This window comes from Polistes dominula, unplaced genomic scaffold, assembly GCF_049000335.1.
Source record: "Polistes dominula isolate Pdom_NZ unplaced genomic scaffold, Pdom_raw_medaka contig_15, whole genome shotgun sequence".
Taxonomy (NCBI): domain Eukaryota; kingdom Metazoa; phylum Arthropoda; class Insecta; order Hymenoptera; family Vespidae; genus Polistes; species Polistes dominula.
The window spans coordinates 5,041,327-5,059,068 of NW_028300915.1; the positions used below are offsets into that span (position 1 = coordinate 5,041,327).

The following is a 17,742-nucleotide window of genomic DNA, read 5'->3' on the forward strand; positions in this document are numbered from 1 at the left end:
TAATTATACGTGCCAAACAAAGCTTTAAAAGATATCAATGATGAAGAGAAAAAAAAATTAAATAAAATAATAAAATATTACCCACCCACCCCCTTGAATAAATAAAATAAAATAAATAAATAAAAAAATAAATAAAGATATAGGATGAAGAGGGAAACAAAAAAAGCGAATTTGTTGGAGTCATGGTCGATAATTGTTGTAGGAACAATTTTCGAGGAGTAAATAAAACGAAAAATAATAATAATAATAATAATAATTAATTATAATAATTAAGAATAATAACTAATAATAATAATAATAATAATAATAATAATAATAATAAATAATTAATAATAATAATAAATAATAATAACGTATAGGTATTAATCGAAAAGAAAAATACTATGAAGTTGCGAAAAAATCGGGGGCGGCAATACAGTTAAAAAACATTGTACTACGTCACACACATGAAAATGATTATAAATAGCAATTGATGAGTTCGTAAACGAATTTAAATCGAAAAACATACATATATGTATACATATGTATATATATGTGTATACATATGTATATGTGTATTGTACGGCTATGCGTTTATTATATGATCGCGAGATGCACCTTTCGTACCGATTCGTATGAATAAAACATATATTCGTTTTTACATAAAATGAAAAACTAATTTTTATTCTATATACAAATTAAAAACGTTTCATCGTTGTAGGTAGAATTGGTGTACCTGTCACGTGACGATTATCGAATCAGAAAATTCGCGTTAACAATATCCGATTAGTCTATAGGTTATTTTTTTTGTAATAAACAATAAACATTATTAATATAATAAATATTTGTTACATTCGAAAAGAAATTCGACGAAACTTTTAGCATTTAATAATTGTAAATATAATTGGAAGTAAAATGATTAGTTTAATCCTATAAAAGTGATCTACGAAAACGATCCAACAAAAGATCTGTTTGATGAACTGTTTCTTTCTTAAATAATAACAAAAAAATAACAAAAAAATAGAATAAAAAATAATTAAATTAACATAAAACAATTGATGCGAAAGGATTATCTTGAGACAACAAAATCGTGTGTATAAATTAAAAGCATATAGAAAAAATGAAGAAAAAATGAAGAAAAAAAAGAGTGGAAGCTACCCGCACATCCACATACACATTCGCGCGATACACACGTACACGTGCAGGAAATAATTGAAAAAAATTAAACTACAACAGAATTGGGCATTACTTGTAATAAACAAAAATTTGTACCGATTAAAACATTACCACCGAGTAATCGAATATAACGATTCGTGATTGTTTAGTATTATTCTTTTTGTACAAAATTATAATAATTTTTGATATTATTACTATTATTATTATTACAAATGAAAAATTATGTCTAAACAATTAAGTAGAGTAATTGATAAATTTTATAAAAAGATACGAGAGATTGTTTAAATCTATAAATGAATGATTAAGATCACGTGAAAAACTTTGTTAAACTGATTATTAAAGCAATCAAAAGACTTATAAACAAATATATGCCCTACTCTGATTAGAAGTGTCGAAGTATGTTAAGAGAGTGTGGGTCATCTAATCGCGAGTGTAACCGACCGATTGTCCTTCGTGAAAAAGTGCAAAAAAAAAAAAGATAAATTTCACACCTTAGATATGCACTTGAAAAAAAAAGCAAAAAAAAAAGAAAAAACAAAGGAAGGTTATAATCGTTTGTATGGACGTTCGCGCGTTAATATTTAAAGATAGTCGATATACTTAGGAGATAGATATTATCGATGTGTGGAAAAAAAAAGAAGAAAAAAAAAACAATTTCTTTACAAAGGACCCTCCGTAAAACGATGATAATACAAAAAAAGAAGAAGAGGACAAAAAGAAAATATATAAGTCGACGAAATAATCGATTGGTTCCACTGTAATGACCAGCACTCTTTAACTTGCACTTTATCTACACTAACACTCACACGTACACACAAATACCTTAGTACACGCGATTATTACACCTAAACAAACTTAATACACACACACACACACGGAATGCAGTGTTGTGAGAAGTACTAATGGAATTTTTCATATTCAAACATACGGAATTGTTTAAAAACATTTCTACTCTCGTACGTCGAATATAATTATTGATCTTTTAAGTGAGAATAACACACACGGAAAAAAATATATATACATTCAAAGGGTTGATTCATTCATTGGCATATCATTGAAACAAATCGTTCGGGCTTCTTTCTTAGAATGAAATTATTTCGTAAAATCGATTTTAAAATAATCTAAATATCAAATATCTCTCGACACGAGTGAGTAATTTTTATTCAAAAAGAAGAAAAGAACAAAAAACATAATCAAACTATTTTTTTTATTATTTCCATTAGAAATCTGTCCGCATTCGATGCTTCATTTCTTTGTCCACTGCCACAACGATAGTAGTAAAAGAAAAAAAAAATAACATTATAGAAAGAGAAAAAAATATCTTTTCGTTAGCGATAGAAATTTGTTAATTTCGTATAACTTATCGTATACAGGGTGTCCTTTAATTGTTGGTACAAGCAAACAGGATATGATTCTATTGTAGATGAAAAACGTATAGTCGTAAATATAGAATTAAATTTGTTCAAATAAAACTTTTTTGTTTTCGAAGAAAAATCGTTGAAAAAATGTGCCGAGTAATCATGCATTTGATCGAACCTTCCTACTTTGAAAAGAAATTAAAATCCTTGTTCGATATGATAAAAGTACAACCGATGGAAAATATTTATAAAGAAATACAAAAAAAACATTTTCCGAAATATTCGAGTGTAAAATTGCAAAAATCTATCGAGGGAAAAACTTAATCAAGTACAAAGCGTATATACTCGACAAATTTTCAATATTATTTTTTTTCTTCGAAAGCATTGTTATTGTTCGAACAAATTTTATTTCACATTTTTGACTTTTTGTTAGTTTTTCGCTTAGTATCATCCCAACGTTTGGCTCGTATCAATTGTTACTTAAAAGACACTGTGTATAAAAATACATATAAATATACTTGACTTTGCGATTATATAAAAAGTCGATTATTTTTCATAAAAATCAAAAGAAAAAAAAAACTTTTAAATGATATTCATCGATGTCGCAATACGGAGTACCTGATGTGTCCAATTTATCTTCCAGTTTCAACTACGTAAAATTATCTTAGACACATTTATATATTTGAATTATTACTTTATTTAATTATCAATTAAAATTAATCATATTCTTCGTGGTACGAATAAAATCATTTGAAATTGGTAATGCGAAATTAAATATATCTTATTGATTCTTTGAACTCGAATTTCTTTTTCTTTTTTAATTTTCTTTTTCCTAAAAGAATCGAGGGGGATTCCTTTTGTATATTATTTCGTTGGAAAACTTGTCATCCGATTTTTATTTTGATATAATCTTTAGAAACAAAGTTGGGAATTATAATAAATAAAAATAATCGACTGAGAAATATGCTGCAACGGTAAATTCTTATTATTATTATTATTATTATTATTATTATTGTTATTATTGTTATTATTATTATTATAGTCGCTTTGGATGAGACATACGAGTTCAAAGGGTTAATATAAAAGGAGTCTCTCAGAGTTTTCACCAAAAAAAAAAAAAAAAAGAAAAAACAAAAAGGAAAAAAAGAAAAAGAAAAGCAATAAGAAAATTTTCGAGGAACACAAATGTTTTCTAAAAAAGAATTATCCGCTTACTTTGCCTAACAGTTTGGCTCGAAAGAAGAAGAAAAACGTTCTCCTCCTAACTCCGAAACTGCTGGCTTTTCCTTCCTCTCCGCTTTAATTACATAGTCCTCATTTGTAAACGAAACCGCTCACTCCTTCTTCTCTCCCTGTAACATCTGGCAATGGAATTGAATCTGCAAAACTCTCTTGAAAAGTATGTCGAGTGACTTTGAAATAGGCCCCTCTCCTACACCCCCCCCCCCATTACTTTTCTTCTTCTTTTTATATTTTATTTTATTTTATTTTTTCTATTCTTTTTTATTCATTATTTTTTTTTTATCTGCTTGTAATAATAATTTTTTAATTCCCTTTTTTTTATTTTTTTTTTCAAGGAAAGGAGTATAACAGTTCACGAAAATTTATTGTTCATAAATATCTAACGTCTTCTTCGAAACTTCACGAAATTTTTTATCCGCAAAGCATCCTTAATTTTTACGTATATGTGTATATGTGTGTGTGTGTGTGCGCGCACGCGTGCGCTCGAGTGTGTTTGTTTATTCGTTTAGTCCGAGTATGCGTATATACACGTTGTTCGAACGTTGTTTTCTTAAACAAATGAATTTTCCTATTTTAGTTAAAAAAAAAATTAATTCGAATGATATACCATTTTGTCAAACAATTACGGACGGCGGTGTTACATCGTTCGACGATTATTCGAATATTTGATTACGTATTTCTGTCTTCGTTTCTATAATTAAAAAAAGATACGATAGATTGTGTTTTTTAAAAATAAATTATCAACAAAATCAATGAAACAAATCGAATATTCAAGCATACGAATGATGATAGAAAAAAGGAAGGAAAAAAAAGGCCGAAAGAAAATCAATTGACTAACCTGATAATCGTGTATCTGTATGTGTGTTGTATGTGTGTGTCTGTATAAATATTCTATGTGTATCATCACTCACTTGAACTCGTTTAAGGATGATTTATGAAAGTGTCTAGAAGAAATAATAATCGTCGAAAGAAACTGAAACTACTTAGAGAGAAAGAGAGAGAGAGAGAGTGCAAAGTATTATTATAAGGTATAGTAAGTAGAAGAAAGAAAGGAAGGAAGGAAGGAAGGAGAAACGTGTTGTATAAAACAAGCTATCCTTTCTAGACCCGTCTATGAGTCATCTTGAACGGACCGGTGACCCCGTCCATTCTTTGCGAGCATAATACGAAAAAAAGCATAGAAGTGTGTCAAAAGTCGACTGCCTCCACTGGCACTGCTCTATTTCGTAACGAGAGTCCGCACACATACATTTTACGTACATTACGTGGAGATATTTACATGAATATTTGCATACATGCATACATATACGCATACATACGTACACGCATACATACGTACTTATGTTAAACTAGTACATAATTATATTGGTAATTATGACAATGAACTAAATGAACAAATTATACATTTTGTGTTTTATTCATGTTTGTTTTTTTATATACGATATAAATAATTTTAACATAAAATATATTATAATGATATTAAATGTTAATGCAATTTTTTGCAATTTTTGTTTATATTGTCGTAATTATCGATACATAAAGTAAATCACAGGAATATTACTCGTACTCCGTCATTTCACTGTCAATTTAAAAATAATTTATATTGTTTATAATGCAGTTTTTAAACAATCATTTTTTACATGAATTTATTTTAGGATTATTCAAATTTTAAATTGATAATCAATTTGATTTCGAAAGAACGCGTGTTATTGTTACAAAAAAAAATATATAATTTTACTTAAATGATAAAAAAAATTGGTCTAACTTCTAAAAGTATTTGCATCTACGTAAGATATAATAAAAATATAATAATTATTTTTCTAAATAATACTCAGTTGATCCTCTTTTGTATCTTCTGATGCTTTTCAAACGATTTGCCATACTCTTGTGAGACCATTTATCATTTACGTTAAATTATACTTTTCTTATAATAAAATATTCTTTCACAATCAAATTGTAATATCAATATTTCAAAAAAAAATATTCATTGTTATACATAAATTTACAGTATGAGTACGAATACTCCTGTAACTCCATTGTATGTGCACAAAACGTGTGCACTCTGTCCGCCAAGTGTAATTATTAACTCCGATACGCATTAAGCCACCGAAACCAAAAAAAAAGTTAGGTGAAGAATAAAGCGAGAAGACATTTTGTTTAATGTTTCTTTTTTCTTTGTTGGTTATTTTTAAAGAAAAAAGTAATTAAGTAAAAAAAAAAAAAAGAGAACAAATGGGGGCATCTTTTTTTAAAATACATTGTACGTACCGTTTTTTAAAGTACTACCCCGAATAAAAGCGCATAAAAGCGTAACACTTATTATTATGTATTAATAAAAATGAGAAAGAGAAGAGGAGGAAGAGGAGGAGAATGATATAATGATGATAGTGCGAGAACAAATCTATGTATTATATTACTTACGTATTACGTACGCTACAACACTGCACACTCGTGGTGAACAAAATGTTAGTTCCGTGTGTATGAGGTAGGACGGAGGGGGAGGGAGGGAACGAGAGGGGAGGTAAAATAATTTTCGTTCGAAATGAGAATTAAAAACAATTTAAATGTTTGCCAAGAGAACACACACGTGTCACGCACAAAAATGAAATTTCTAGAACGATGATAAAGTTTTAAAAAGTAGGAGGACGATGAAACGGTGTTTCTTAAACACGCATACTCGTCGTGCATGGATTTGGTAGTCGCGTATGCACGTTTTTTGTGTAATAAGCGTACATATACCTTCTTATTGAGAGAGAAAGAGAGAGGTAAAAAGAAAAGAAAAAAATAATAGACGAAGTCGGTAAAGATGAAGATAAAAGAAGAAGAATAAAAAATAAAAAAAAAAATAATAAGAACAAACATGTATAATGTACGACTTTTTTTAAACGTAGATAATTGTAAACACCGATGTACTCAATCTATGTTTATATACGTGTTTTATATTAACGAAGAATATGAGTCGAGAGTATATAAGGTGCCAAAGATGCAACGAGCGAGTAGAATTGTATAGCGCGATAAACATTTAGAAAATCGTGGAAGAATATACTCTATTGTCTGTGACTCTAACTTCCCATTGTTTCTATATTCATGTCGATAAAATGAAAAAAAAAAGAAGATGAGAAAAAAAGGAAGAAAAAAGAAAAGGATTGAAAACAAAAAAAAACAAAGGACATTTATTTAATCTTATTTCTTTCTGCAAATTTTCTTTAAGTTTTTCCACACAACGTCCAGCTAACAAATTTCAACAAATGATTCGATAATATGATAAACAATACTAATTAATATGATTCGATTCTTTGTTATTTCTTTATGATTAATGATTTATTTCAAAAATAATTTCCAATCGCTAAAGTATTACAAAATATTGTTCATATTTAATTTTTTCTTTCTTGTTTTATGTTCACTCGTGTGGTACGAAAAATGATTAAAAAAGTTTTTCATATAGCCGGACGCTGCATCTTTTTTAAAAATCACTCATTTTTTTTTTGCTTTTTTTGTTTTTTATTAAATTTATCCTAACGAAAATAATCGCATTTCTTTTTCTCCAGAAAATAAAAAAGCTGATTAAAAATCAGGACGGTAAAAATATATCAATAATAAGAGATAATACGTGTAAAATAAAATAAATTTTTACAAAACTCGTTTCACGACATATTTGTAAACAATTTCGTAAAGAAATGGGGAAAAGGAAATCGATACTTATCCTTTTTCTTTAATTTAATAATTTTCATGTGTTTCCCCTCCCCAATTGCCGTTAATTTCGTCTTCACAACAACAAAATTTGTTTATTTCGAGCTCGAGAGAGAACGAAGAAGAAACATGTAGAAAAAACAAAAAAGTAATAAAACATTTCACACACACACACACCTATCCATCACATATTACTCGACTTTAAACGCAGATGGCTCGTTTAAATAATAGCAAGGGTTATGAAGTTCCTTGTCCTTGCGATAAAAAAAATTTAACACTTGTCTGAAAATTCAAATAAAGATTTTTCTAACAAAATCTTATAAATCAAGATGTTGTTTCCTACGATCAATTATAGGCAACAAAAAAAGAAAGAAAAAAAAATATTTTCAGCCCTAAACGAACAATAGATCCAATTGTTTTAACTTTTTTTTTATGTTTATACAAAGATTCATTTTATGCATTAATTCAAATCTTCGAAAACCTTCAATTTCCAAATTTCTATTTTTGGTAATCTCTGACATCTTGACTAACAATTGTTGTCAATTTTGACGAATATTTTCTTCAATTGTAAATTCGATTTTAAGAATGAAGGGTTGATTGGATTGAGGATTTAAGGAAATATAAAAATAGAAACTAATACATGAATAAACTTTAATATACAAATATTGTACGAAGTTCCAAGGCATATCATTTCCTCTGCACACGAATTTAACTTTTTTTTTTTATTTATTAAAAGAATCAATCTCATTCTTCGGTCGTGTATATTTTATATATACCCTCGATCGTTGAGTAAACGATGCGAAACTGTTTGCAAATTTCTTTTTGTAATAATAAGAATTTTTAAATAATTATAAAAAGAAAGGAAAAGAAAAAAAAGAAACAATCTTAAGCGTTTCTTTCTTTTACAGATAACTGCGTTACACGACGTTTTTTTTTAATTAGGATCGTCGAAGAAATTCGCAAATGTTGAAGCCTACGTTTGTTTCTAGGGGGGGGGGGCGACAAAAATATTAAACTAAAAAGAAACGGTGATTTAAAAGGACAGAACACCGTTTAAAACAAAAAAATAGAAAGAGAGATAGAGAGAGAGAGAGAAATTTTCTAATAGCGAAATGGCACTGACAATAAAATATAGGCGATAGTAAGCTTATTGGATGTTAATAATAATAATAATAAAAAAAGAAAAATGTAGGACAAGTAGTATAAAAATATTTCTTGACAATCTTCTAACGATCTTATGCGACAGTTGATTACGAAATATTTGAGATATCAATCAAATATACGAAAATTAAATTTTATTTCTTTTACTATAATTCAACTGTTGTTATTAATTATTTATAAAATAGGAACTACGAATAAAATTAAATAATAATAAAATTTAATAAATATTATTCATCTTTAATTTTTTTCTTTTTTCGATAAAAAGATAAATTTAATGAAATCAAAGGAGATTTTAATAATAAATGCTTACTCTCGCCTAATTATAACCGGAAAAACTCGTAACAAATAGAATTAAAATAATTATGCGTTTTTTTTATTGAGACGCCATTTTGAAGCGTCATTGTTTTTTCATTCAATGCTAATTAATTAATAATAGAAAATTCTTGATATGAGAAAGAGAGAAAGAGAAAGAGAAAAAGAGAGAAAATGAAAGGATACTATTATGCGCGAACATTATTAATTAGAAATTGTACGTTTATACATTGGGTGCTCAGGAACGTCTACATAAAAAATATTCGCAATACGAGTTTGCGACAAATTTATCCTACAAAATTACACGTAAAAATCTATTATTGTTTTATGCTGATACTTTCGCGTAAAATCGCTGTACAACAACAAAAAAAAGAAGAAAAAAAATAAGATAATATTTTTACCATTTGTTGTTTTTGTTGTGTCGTCATCGTCGTCGCCATATTATTTTTCGTGATAAAAGGTAACTATATGCAACGATATACATTCATTTTTATTATTTATATCTCATGTCATTTTAATATATACGAAAATATTGTCATTCTAATCGTTGATTTATCGTGCACCCTTTTTTCACGCAAAAATTCGGATAGTTTGTCCTTCATCGTATTTAAAAGTCTACTTCTTACATATGCACGCTGCGTATCCCTACATTAATATTTCTATTTAAAAAGTTAGCCCTAAATTGGACAGATTACCTTTACTTGTACGTATCATTCGTATAGGAATTATATAACAAGCAAAGGGTCTGGGGATTACTAAAAGAACTATATTATTAAAATCTAAAAGGCACAGATCAATACTTCACCGATTAGATTAATTGTCGACAACAATTAGGTCAACGTAAATACTCGGTTATCCACAGCACCGTTAAATTTATGAGCTACGATTGTATAGGAGAAAGAAAAAAAATAAAATAAAATAAAGAACAAGAAGATATCAGAGAACGCGAAAGTTGTTAAATTAAAGAGAGATTGGTCTAACTAAAAGAAACGGACATTCACTTGGCAAAGTCCTTAGACTCGTCACCGGAATGGCCCTTTCTACGGGGTAATTGTAGAGTTATAGGTTGGACGTCTTGAACATCTTTTGGCTCGTGATTGGAGCTACGAAATGTTATCTTCAAATTGGGTACGTGTTGTTCTCCAGCCCAGTCGAAATTGAAAATGGGTGCCTCGGAATGTAAATCGGAATCTGGTGTGTCTGCAGGAGTCGTCGGTGTGGTGATATATGGACTGAGCTCCTGATGAACCACGTCAGGGACCCTCTGCAAGGCGTCGGACCATGCTGGACTGGAACTCCAATGTTCGGTCGAGGACTCGACTGGCTCGTTAGGGCTCGAGCCAACTGTTATCGCTGATGGTAAAACTTTCGTAGGGAGTCGTTTGTGGACGGTACTCCTGTTCGCGTCAGGAAGGAGTATCACATCAAACCTGATTGACCGTCAACCGTACGAATTTGCTCACTAATGAAAGATAGAACATCGTTTACCCACCGCTGATCACCGGTACATCCGTATTCCTTGTCCAGATCGGTGATGTAATATTTCGTAGTGTCCGTCCCGCTGCTAAACTGGCCGTGATACTGCACAAATTTCCCTCTGTATCCAGCCAAATGTAAGGAACTTTTTTGATGCGACTTATGGTATCTACCGGAGAATTGTCCAAGTCCCTGAGGAGGAGGATGAGGAGGATGATGATGATGATGGTGATGATGATGATGGGGATTGCCATGTTGCGAGTGAAACTGTAAACTCCTGTTGTCATGTTCTTGGGCACTACCGATAGACATGTCGACCGGTTCTACATCGTCCCAAGGTAACCTGCTAGGATAATCCACTGGTTCTGTTTTTGTAGATCTATGAGATTCTTGATCCAAGTTGCAAATCGATGGTGACTGTTCGGCATCGCTACTGTGTCCCAATGACGATGAACGTACGTATTCCTGTTGTTGCTGTGAACCAGTACTTTGTGCACCAATCGTGTATGCCACGCCACGTGTCTGTCCAGTTGAACATATACCATAAGTGAATTTTGCTTGAGACGAATATTGATACAACCATGAACTCGATCTCATCACTTCGGCTTCTCTATCGCTAAAATAATATAAAAACAAATCCTGGAATGATCATATTCGTATAATAACTTAGAAATAACATACCTTAATACTTGATTGGTGCACACGATTATTGGATGCTGACACTCCTCCGACGTTTCCTTTACTTGGAGAACGCAATGAACCCAGAACCATCTTCCGGAACGACTTTGTAGCCTCAACAAAGCTGTACTCGATCTTTCTTGATCCGATTGTATAACTGAAACAATAAACGTTTAATTTATTACTTTTATAAATAAAAGAAAAAAAATAATATATTTCATGGAATAGAACAAATGTAGTACCTGTCTGATGTTTGCAATAAGCCGTTCGTATCGAATCCCAATGCAAAAGATTGTACCACGAAACACCAACGAGCTCCGAACGGTTATACTCCATATGACTTTCCGCTCTATACAAATATCTATTTGTAATTTGATTTGTAATTTAATATGTTTAACATACGTGTTAATGTAGAAAAATATTTTACGTTTTATCAATGTGCAGGTACTTCATGTCCATCGAGTGAATCGTAGTGAAAATATTCGTGGCTCCTTGAACGATACTTTCTCGTGTTTCCGGTAAAACAACCGGAGTACAAGATGCCAAAAAAACGAATTCATTACGATTGCAAACAGGAACGAAAGGTAAGAAATGACCTTCCACTAAGACGACCTATAAAAAATCGTGGCGTTTTTAATCGTATAACATTGTCTCGCGTCATAATATTTTTTGTCGCGATAAAATTCCCACGAACTTTAACCTTTTGATCGCCAAACCGAAGCTGCCTTCGAGAATTTCTTGACACGTTTATCCGACAAAGGAATAATCTTCTGTCATTCGGTGCTGGACTATTTCTTGCCAATTGATTTTGAACTATCATGTGGTCCTGTTTATCTATCACGTCGTAAACGCTATCCCCATGGATTAACAAATCCTCCTAAAGGATTCATAATCGTTATTTTTATTGCAGATTAAAAGATGGAATGTATGTTTTAGGATACATGAAATTTTGTATTAACAAATTATAAATAAAAATATAAATAATGATGAAACAAACTTATTGATAAGTTTGAATAAAAAAAAAAAACTTTATTACGCTTAGTATCAATATTAAACCAACAAAAGTTTCGAATAATTTGCAACCTGCGCGTTTTATGATGAAAAATTGAATATAAGAGAATGGATGATGATAAAAATTTATACAGACGATCTTTAAAAATAGATGTTAAAATTAACGTCAGAGTTAGACGCGTGTATCCTATGGAAAATATACGGATCGTGATTACCATCGAATGCCCGAGGTATTCCGCAGCATTTTCCGATATGTACAATAATTTTCCTTGTTGCGTCATCATCATGATAAATCCGGACATAGCCTGAAAGAATTGTATGCACTTGTAAAAAGTTTGTTCCCGCTCCGTTACAATGACTGTTAATCGTTAATATATCGCGATAAAAAAGAAAGAAATCTAAATACTTTGGAAAATCCGATGTTTGGGGTTGGCATGTTCGATGATTCCGACGGACAATTTTTCAGGGCTGAAACAAAAATACGATTGACGATTAGAAAGAAAGAAAAAAGCAATAGAGAAAAAAAATAATCCTATCTACACGATATATAGACATTGGAAAGAACGCGCACGCGACAGTGAACATTTTTATGGCGATGGGAAACGGTGTGGCTATATTTGATTATCATTTACGTGTTCTTCTTTCTAATGTTTGCTCTTATCAAACTTGATAAACAACACCTCGAAAACGTGGATCGTAAAAAAAATCGACAATCGTATCTTTCCGTTTATGTGCGACTTTTAAACAAATTCATAAAGAAATTAATAGAATAATGAAAGAACAAAATGAAAAATGGTTTACGAAATTAAACGAATTTTCAATAATTCAAATCAAAAATGTGGAATACAAACGAAATATTTTTAAAATTCGAATTGAATATATTGATAAAAATAGAAGAATAAAAAATAAGAAGAAGAAGAAAATATTATACTAAAACATTTTCATGCAATTTTAAACAAATTATAACGAAGAAAATAAAACAATGATGATTCGTGAACTTAACACAAATTTTTAGAAACAAGAAAATCACACAAATCAAGATAGAAATTTGAGTTCGATATCGTGAGAAGGAATAAAGGACAAGACGACAGACAATGATGAAGAATAAGTAGTAATAGTAGTAAGAAGAAGTAGAAGTATAAGTAGAAGTAGAAGTAGAATAAGAAGAAGAAAAAGAAAAAGAAAAAGAAAGGTAAAAACATAAGAGAAGAGGCAAGGAAGGAAGAAAGGAAAGAAAAGACGGTGGAATAAAAAAATGATTATGCTAATGCAACGTGGCTACGCTTGCGAGGTCCGCTACCACGGACTATAGTATTCGATAAGGGGGAGAAAGGGTGGGTGGATGGGTGGTTGGTTGGTTGGTTGGAAAGAAGAGAAACGGAGAGTACGGAGAGGTGGGCGAATAATCAGAAGGAAAGACGAAGAAAGATAGAAAAGAAGAAGAAGAAAACAGAAAGAGAAGGATAGAAAGACAAAGCTAAAGGAAGAAGAAGACGAAAGATGGAGGAAAAGGAATCAGTAAAAGAGAGATAGAGAGAGAGGGTAGGTAGGAAGGAGGTGGGGGGAGTAAGGGAGGTAGGGAGGGAAGGGTTGGGAGGGAGAAGATAGAGCAAGGGAAACGGAGCTTCGGCGAAGAAGGAAAGAAACAGCGAACTAGAGAGAGAGGAGAGGATATAGGGGGAGTATGGGTTACAGGAGCGTGAGAGTGTTGTTGCAAAGGCCGAGAGGTCAGCGGATCACCCGGAACTCGCGCTTAGACTCTACGGAGTTTGAACGCGCGCCGATCTTGCCTTCTTGCCTTGTACCTTCGCGTCCCTCTCTCTCTCTCTCTCTCTCTCTCTCTCTCTCTCTCTCTTTCTCTCTTTCTTTCTCTCTCTCTCTTTCTTTCTGTCTTTCTCGACATTACCTACCTTTACGCGAGCAAGCGAACTAGCTAGCTAGCTAGCTAGCTAGACGGCGTACCTTAAAACTTCAAGACTTCTAATACACACCGATGATATTGCATCGAATGTTAAGAGAAGTAAACGGGCGCGAACTATATGGCGGGGATATCGTACGCTAGATACTCCTCAAGAGCTCTCGTCTCGACATGGTGTGTTTATCGGAAATATAAATCAACGGGTATTTAAAACCCGACGATTTCACTCCGACCAAGTGTAAGTAAGCAAGCGAGCAAGCAAGCAAGCAAGCAAGCAAGTAAGAAAGCAAGTAAAGCAAGTAACTTCGATGACGATGACGACAACGACAAGAAGGATCTATCTTCTACTTCTTCTTCTTCTTTTTCTTTTTCTTTTTCTTTTTCCTCTTCTTCCACTTTCATTTCTAATACGAATTATTAATAATGTTCTTGGAGACAAAAATAATTTCGATACGTATTTTATATTACGATGAAATTACACGGGATTTTAACGTTTTCTTAACTTTTTCTTTTCAGTTAATAAGGGGGGTTTCTTGTTTTATAACAGACGTTGGTTTAATTTCATTAAATTTGTATTATCATTTGTTTCCTCTTGGAAAACTATGAAAGACAGCAATCGCGTTCAGTTCGGAGACCGATACAGCTCTCAATAAGAGATCTTCTTTTTTATTACGAGACTACCGAGAGAAAGTAGTAGTTAAGTAATTTATTTTAGAAACGTCCAACTACGTCGTCGTGTTAACCATCGTCCTAACAGAATAAGAGATAATATATACACACACACACGTTGCAAATAATATTTTACGGAGGAGTTATTTTCGCGTTAGCGCGATTTGATTACAAGTTCATAAATATTTTGTCATACTTTTCAAGATAAAAACGTCGGCGAAGGCTCTGCTTGAAAATCATAAAACTAAATGTTTTCGTTCGTTCGTTCGTTCGTTCGTTCACTTGTTTCTACCTAAACGATTATTTTAAATTGTACAAATGATTTTGAATCGATAAGAAGAGAACCAAAAATAAATTCAAAGGTTTTTCGATAATTAATTGTTACTTCCAGTTGCTCATTCATTTGTTTGTTGCATTTCGTGATAGAGAAAGATATTGATAAAAGAATTTACCATAAGCGAAATACGACGACGCTAAGTGGGGTATTTTTGGTCCGTTTATCGAGTAATCTCCCTTCCTCCCTTGCGACCCCTCGTCTTTCATACATGGTTATGCATATGTTCCTCCCCAATCACCTAAAAACAATACGGACATCATTAAATTTCACACGAGAGTTCTCAACCGACAAATTTGTTAACTACGGCAATTGTCGAACACACACGCACAATCGCGTCTTTCTATTTTCAAATGTTGTTTTTTTTCTCGATATTCGAATATGAATTGTATTTAGAAAAGAAAATTTAATCGCATTTTGCATAACCATGTTTGAATAAAATATCTGATAAAATAAGAATAGAAAAAAATAAAGAAAGAAGAATAAAATCAGAGGGGTAGCAGGAAGGAGACAGACTCAAACGGAAGTTCGTCGTCGTCATCGTCATCATCGTCGTTTAATATTCCTAAATACGTTTCCCGATAACAATCGATTAAACAAATTTTACACGGATGACACTTTTTTTATCTTCGTGCTCTGAAAAAAAGATAAAAAAAAGGGGAAAAAAGAAGATAAAGTAAATGAAAATAAATCATGTAGGATATTAATTCGTCGGACGAAAGTTAGAATTCGAGTTAACAGAAATCCCGTAAACGAGGATCGCATATCGACGACTTTCTTGTAATACCTCTGCGATATTGCAATCACCGTTACTCCATCCAAAGACTCCCACGTATACCCTACGTGATCGCTTTTACGTGCATCGTTACACCAAGCCGTTTAACGTCGGCGAACTCGGGCTTTGAATGTTTTTCTTTTTTTCTCAGGTGTAATACGCCGAAAGAAAACACGATACCGTTCGCCATTTATGTTTGTTAATTTTTAATTTTCATTTTTATTTATTTTGGTTTGATTTTTTCATCTTTTTTTAAAGCAAAAACTTTCCTTCTACTATGTACAATCTTGTGTCCCTTCCGGTTTGTAACAGCAAGCGCAGTTAGTATGTACACAACGCGTACTTACTTTAAGTAGTTGTCCATTTGCCGGCATTAAAGTCTTCGTCGAGCGACGAAGACTCGGCTAGATGGAAACCCTGTTTTCTCGCTTCATTTTTTATCTTCTGTCATATATATTAACGTTCTTTCTTTTATATCGAATTTCATTTGCTAATATTCATTATTTAGATTTTATTTATGTATTTATTATTAACGTATACACATACGAATGAATTTATTTTTGGAATTAAAGAATCGGCGTTTGCGATGGCCAAAGTGATTTTTTTTTTAAATAAAATAAAATTTGTTTTAACAAATCTATATCGTCGATGTTATTGATAAAGAAAAAAAAAATGAAAACAGGGAACACGTTTCGTAAAAACAGAGATTAAACGAATAGACGGAGATACGAGGAATAATTTCCTATTATAATCCGAAACATACCTTGTTGAAAGTAGTTGGCTTTTCGCAGAAAGACGCAGACCAAGGCCATAAGTTGCAACTGAGAAAGTCTCTGGCGTGTCGAGGGCGGTAGCGGGAGTAGATCACGTAGATTCGCGATTTCGGCATTTATCAGGTCCCTTCGTAGTTTGCTGGCGCCTTTCGTCGATTTGCTCGCATCTATCCTTCAAGCACACATCGATGCGTTACCACTAAACATACGTTCGATCACCTACCGACTGACCATTCCCATTTTTACCCTCCCCCCTCTCGTCAACCGATAACCTTCTCCCCTACTTTTAATCTCATCCTTTTTATCAACGCGTATTTTGATTTACAATTTGTTCAAATTCAAACTCGCGCGAAAGTACCCGATTAAGCACGTTTCGTTTAAGTGATGCTAAACGAGCAAGGATAGAAACAAAAATTAAGAATTAAATTTATTTAACAATGTCGTCGATTATCCGATCCTTTTTTATCGTCATTTTATATCATTATCGAATAGACAAACTTAAAAAAAAAGATCCATCTTTCGTGCGTAAAAATCATTCCTAAAAAAAATCCTCCCTTCAAGTATTATCAACAAAAATCAATGAAGCCCCTAAACGCAATAACACAAAGATCTCTATAACCCATAAAGATTCATAGATCATAGATTATTCTTATCTATCGATAAGAACATATTATTCTAGGATGAAAATAAGATATTTTAGATATATAATAAGATTATCAATATCGGACTTACCGATTGAACATATTTTGGTGGCCAGGAGGACATTAGCTGTTGATCAGCGGTAGACGTCGAGCGGGACATCCGGGTCGGCAGGTTCTCGCGAAACTGCAGCTACGATCTAACATCCGGGTCATAACGCGCTACTACACTGAACACGTGGATACTGGCGGAGGCTGCATCTCCTACCTCCTCCTCACCATTACCACCTCCACCAACACCTCCACCACCAACAGTATTACTACTACCACCACTTGGTAGACCACCTCCACCTCCTTCCTCTTTCACTCTTCTTCCACCCGCATAAGCCATTGCGCTCTGCTGTCATCTCTCTTTCTCTTTCTCTTTCTATCTTTCTTTGTCTCTAGGTTCAAAGCTGTTTTCCTTTCATTCTCTTTCTCTTTCCAACTCTTTTCTTCGTAACTCCCTCCCCCTCACCCTTTGTTGGGTCACGATCGAGCAGTCATGTTCTT

The 17,742-nt window shown here is 32.3% G+C and overlaps 1 protein-coding gene across 2 annotated transcripts; it reads right to left on the minus strand.

The window, feature by feature from the left end:
* Positions 1-1,778: 1,778 nt before the first annotated feature.
* Positions 1,779-17,424, minus strand: dysf (neuronal PAS domain protein dysfusion). 2 transcript variants are annotated; one of them, XM_015330653.2, is made up of 10 exons: positions 17,285-17,424; positions 16,543-16,724; positions 12,490-12,551; positions 12,299-12,388; positions 11,773-11,949; positions 11,500-11,684; positions 11,315-11,421; positions 11,076-11,229; positions 10,411-11,010; positions 1,779-10,315 (listed from the first exon to the last, which is right to left on the minus strand). In XM_015330653.2, the coding sequence occupies exons 1-10, from the start codon at positions 17,293-17,295 to the stop codon at positions 9,916-9,918; spliced, it is 1,968 nt and encodes a 655-aa protein (XP_015186139.1). In that variant the 5' UTR covers positions 17,296-17,424; the 3' UTR covers positions 1,779-9,915. The 2 variants fall into 2 exon arrangements, with proteins under 2 accessions (XP_015186139.1, XP_089026450.1); XM_089170324.1 differs by lacking the exon at positions 17,285-17,424 and adding an exon at positions 15,123-15,245 and having other exon boundaries at positions 16,543-16,682.
* Positions 17,425-17,742: the final 318 nt, after the last annotated feature.

Excerpts from the sequence above, each read along its gene's own strand:
- dysf (XM_015330653.2), bottom strand. Across the intron at positions 11,422-11,499 it reads TACCTGCACATTGATAAAAC|AGCGGAAAGTCATATGGAGT; the intron begins GTAAAATATTTT and ends ATATTTGTATAG. Across the intron at positions 11,230-11,314 it reads TTATTGCAAACATCAGACAG|TTATACAATCGGATCAAGAA; the intron begins GTACTACATTTG and ends TTATTGTTTCAG.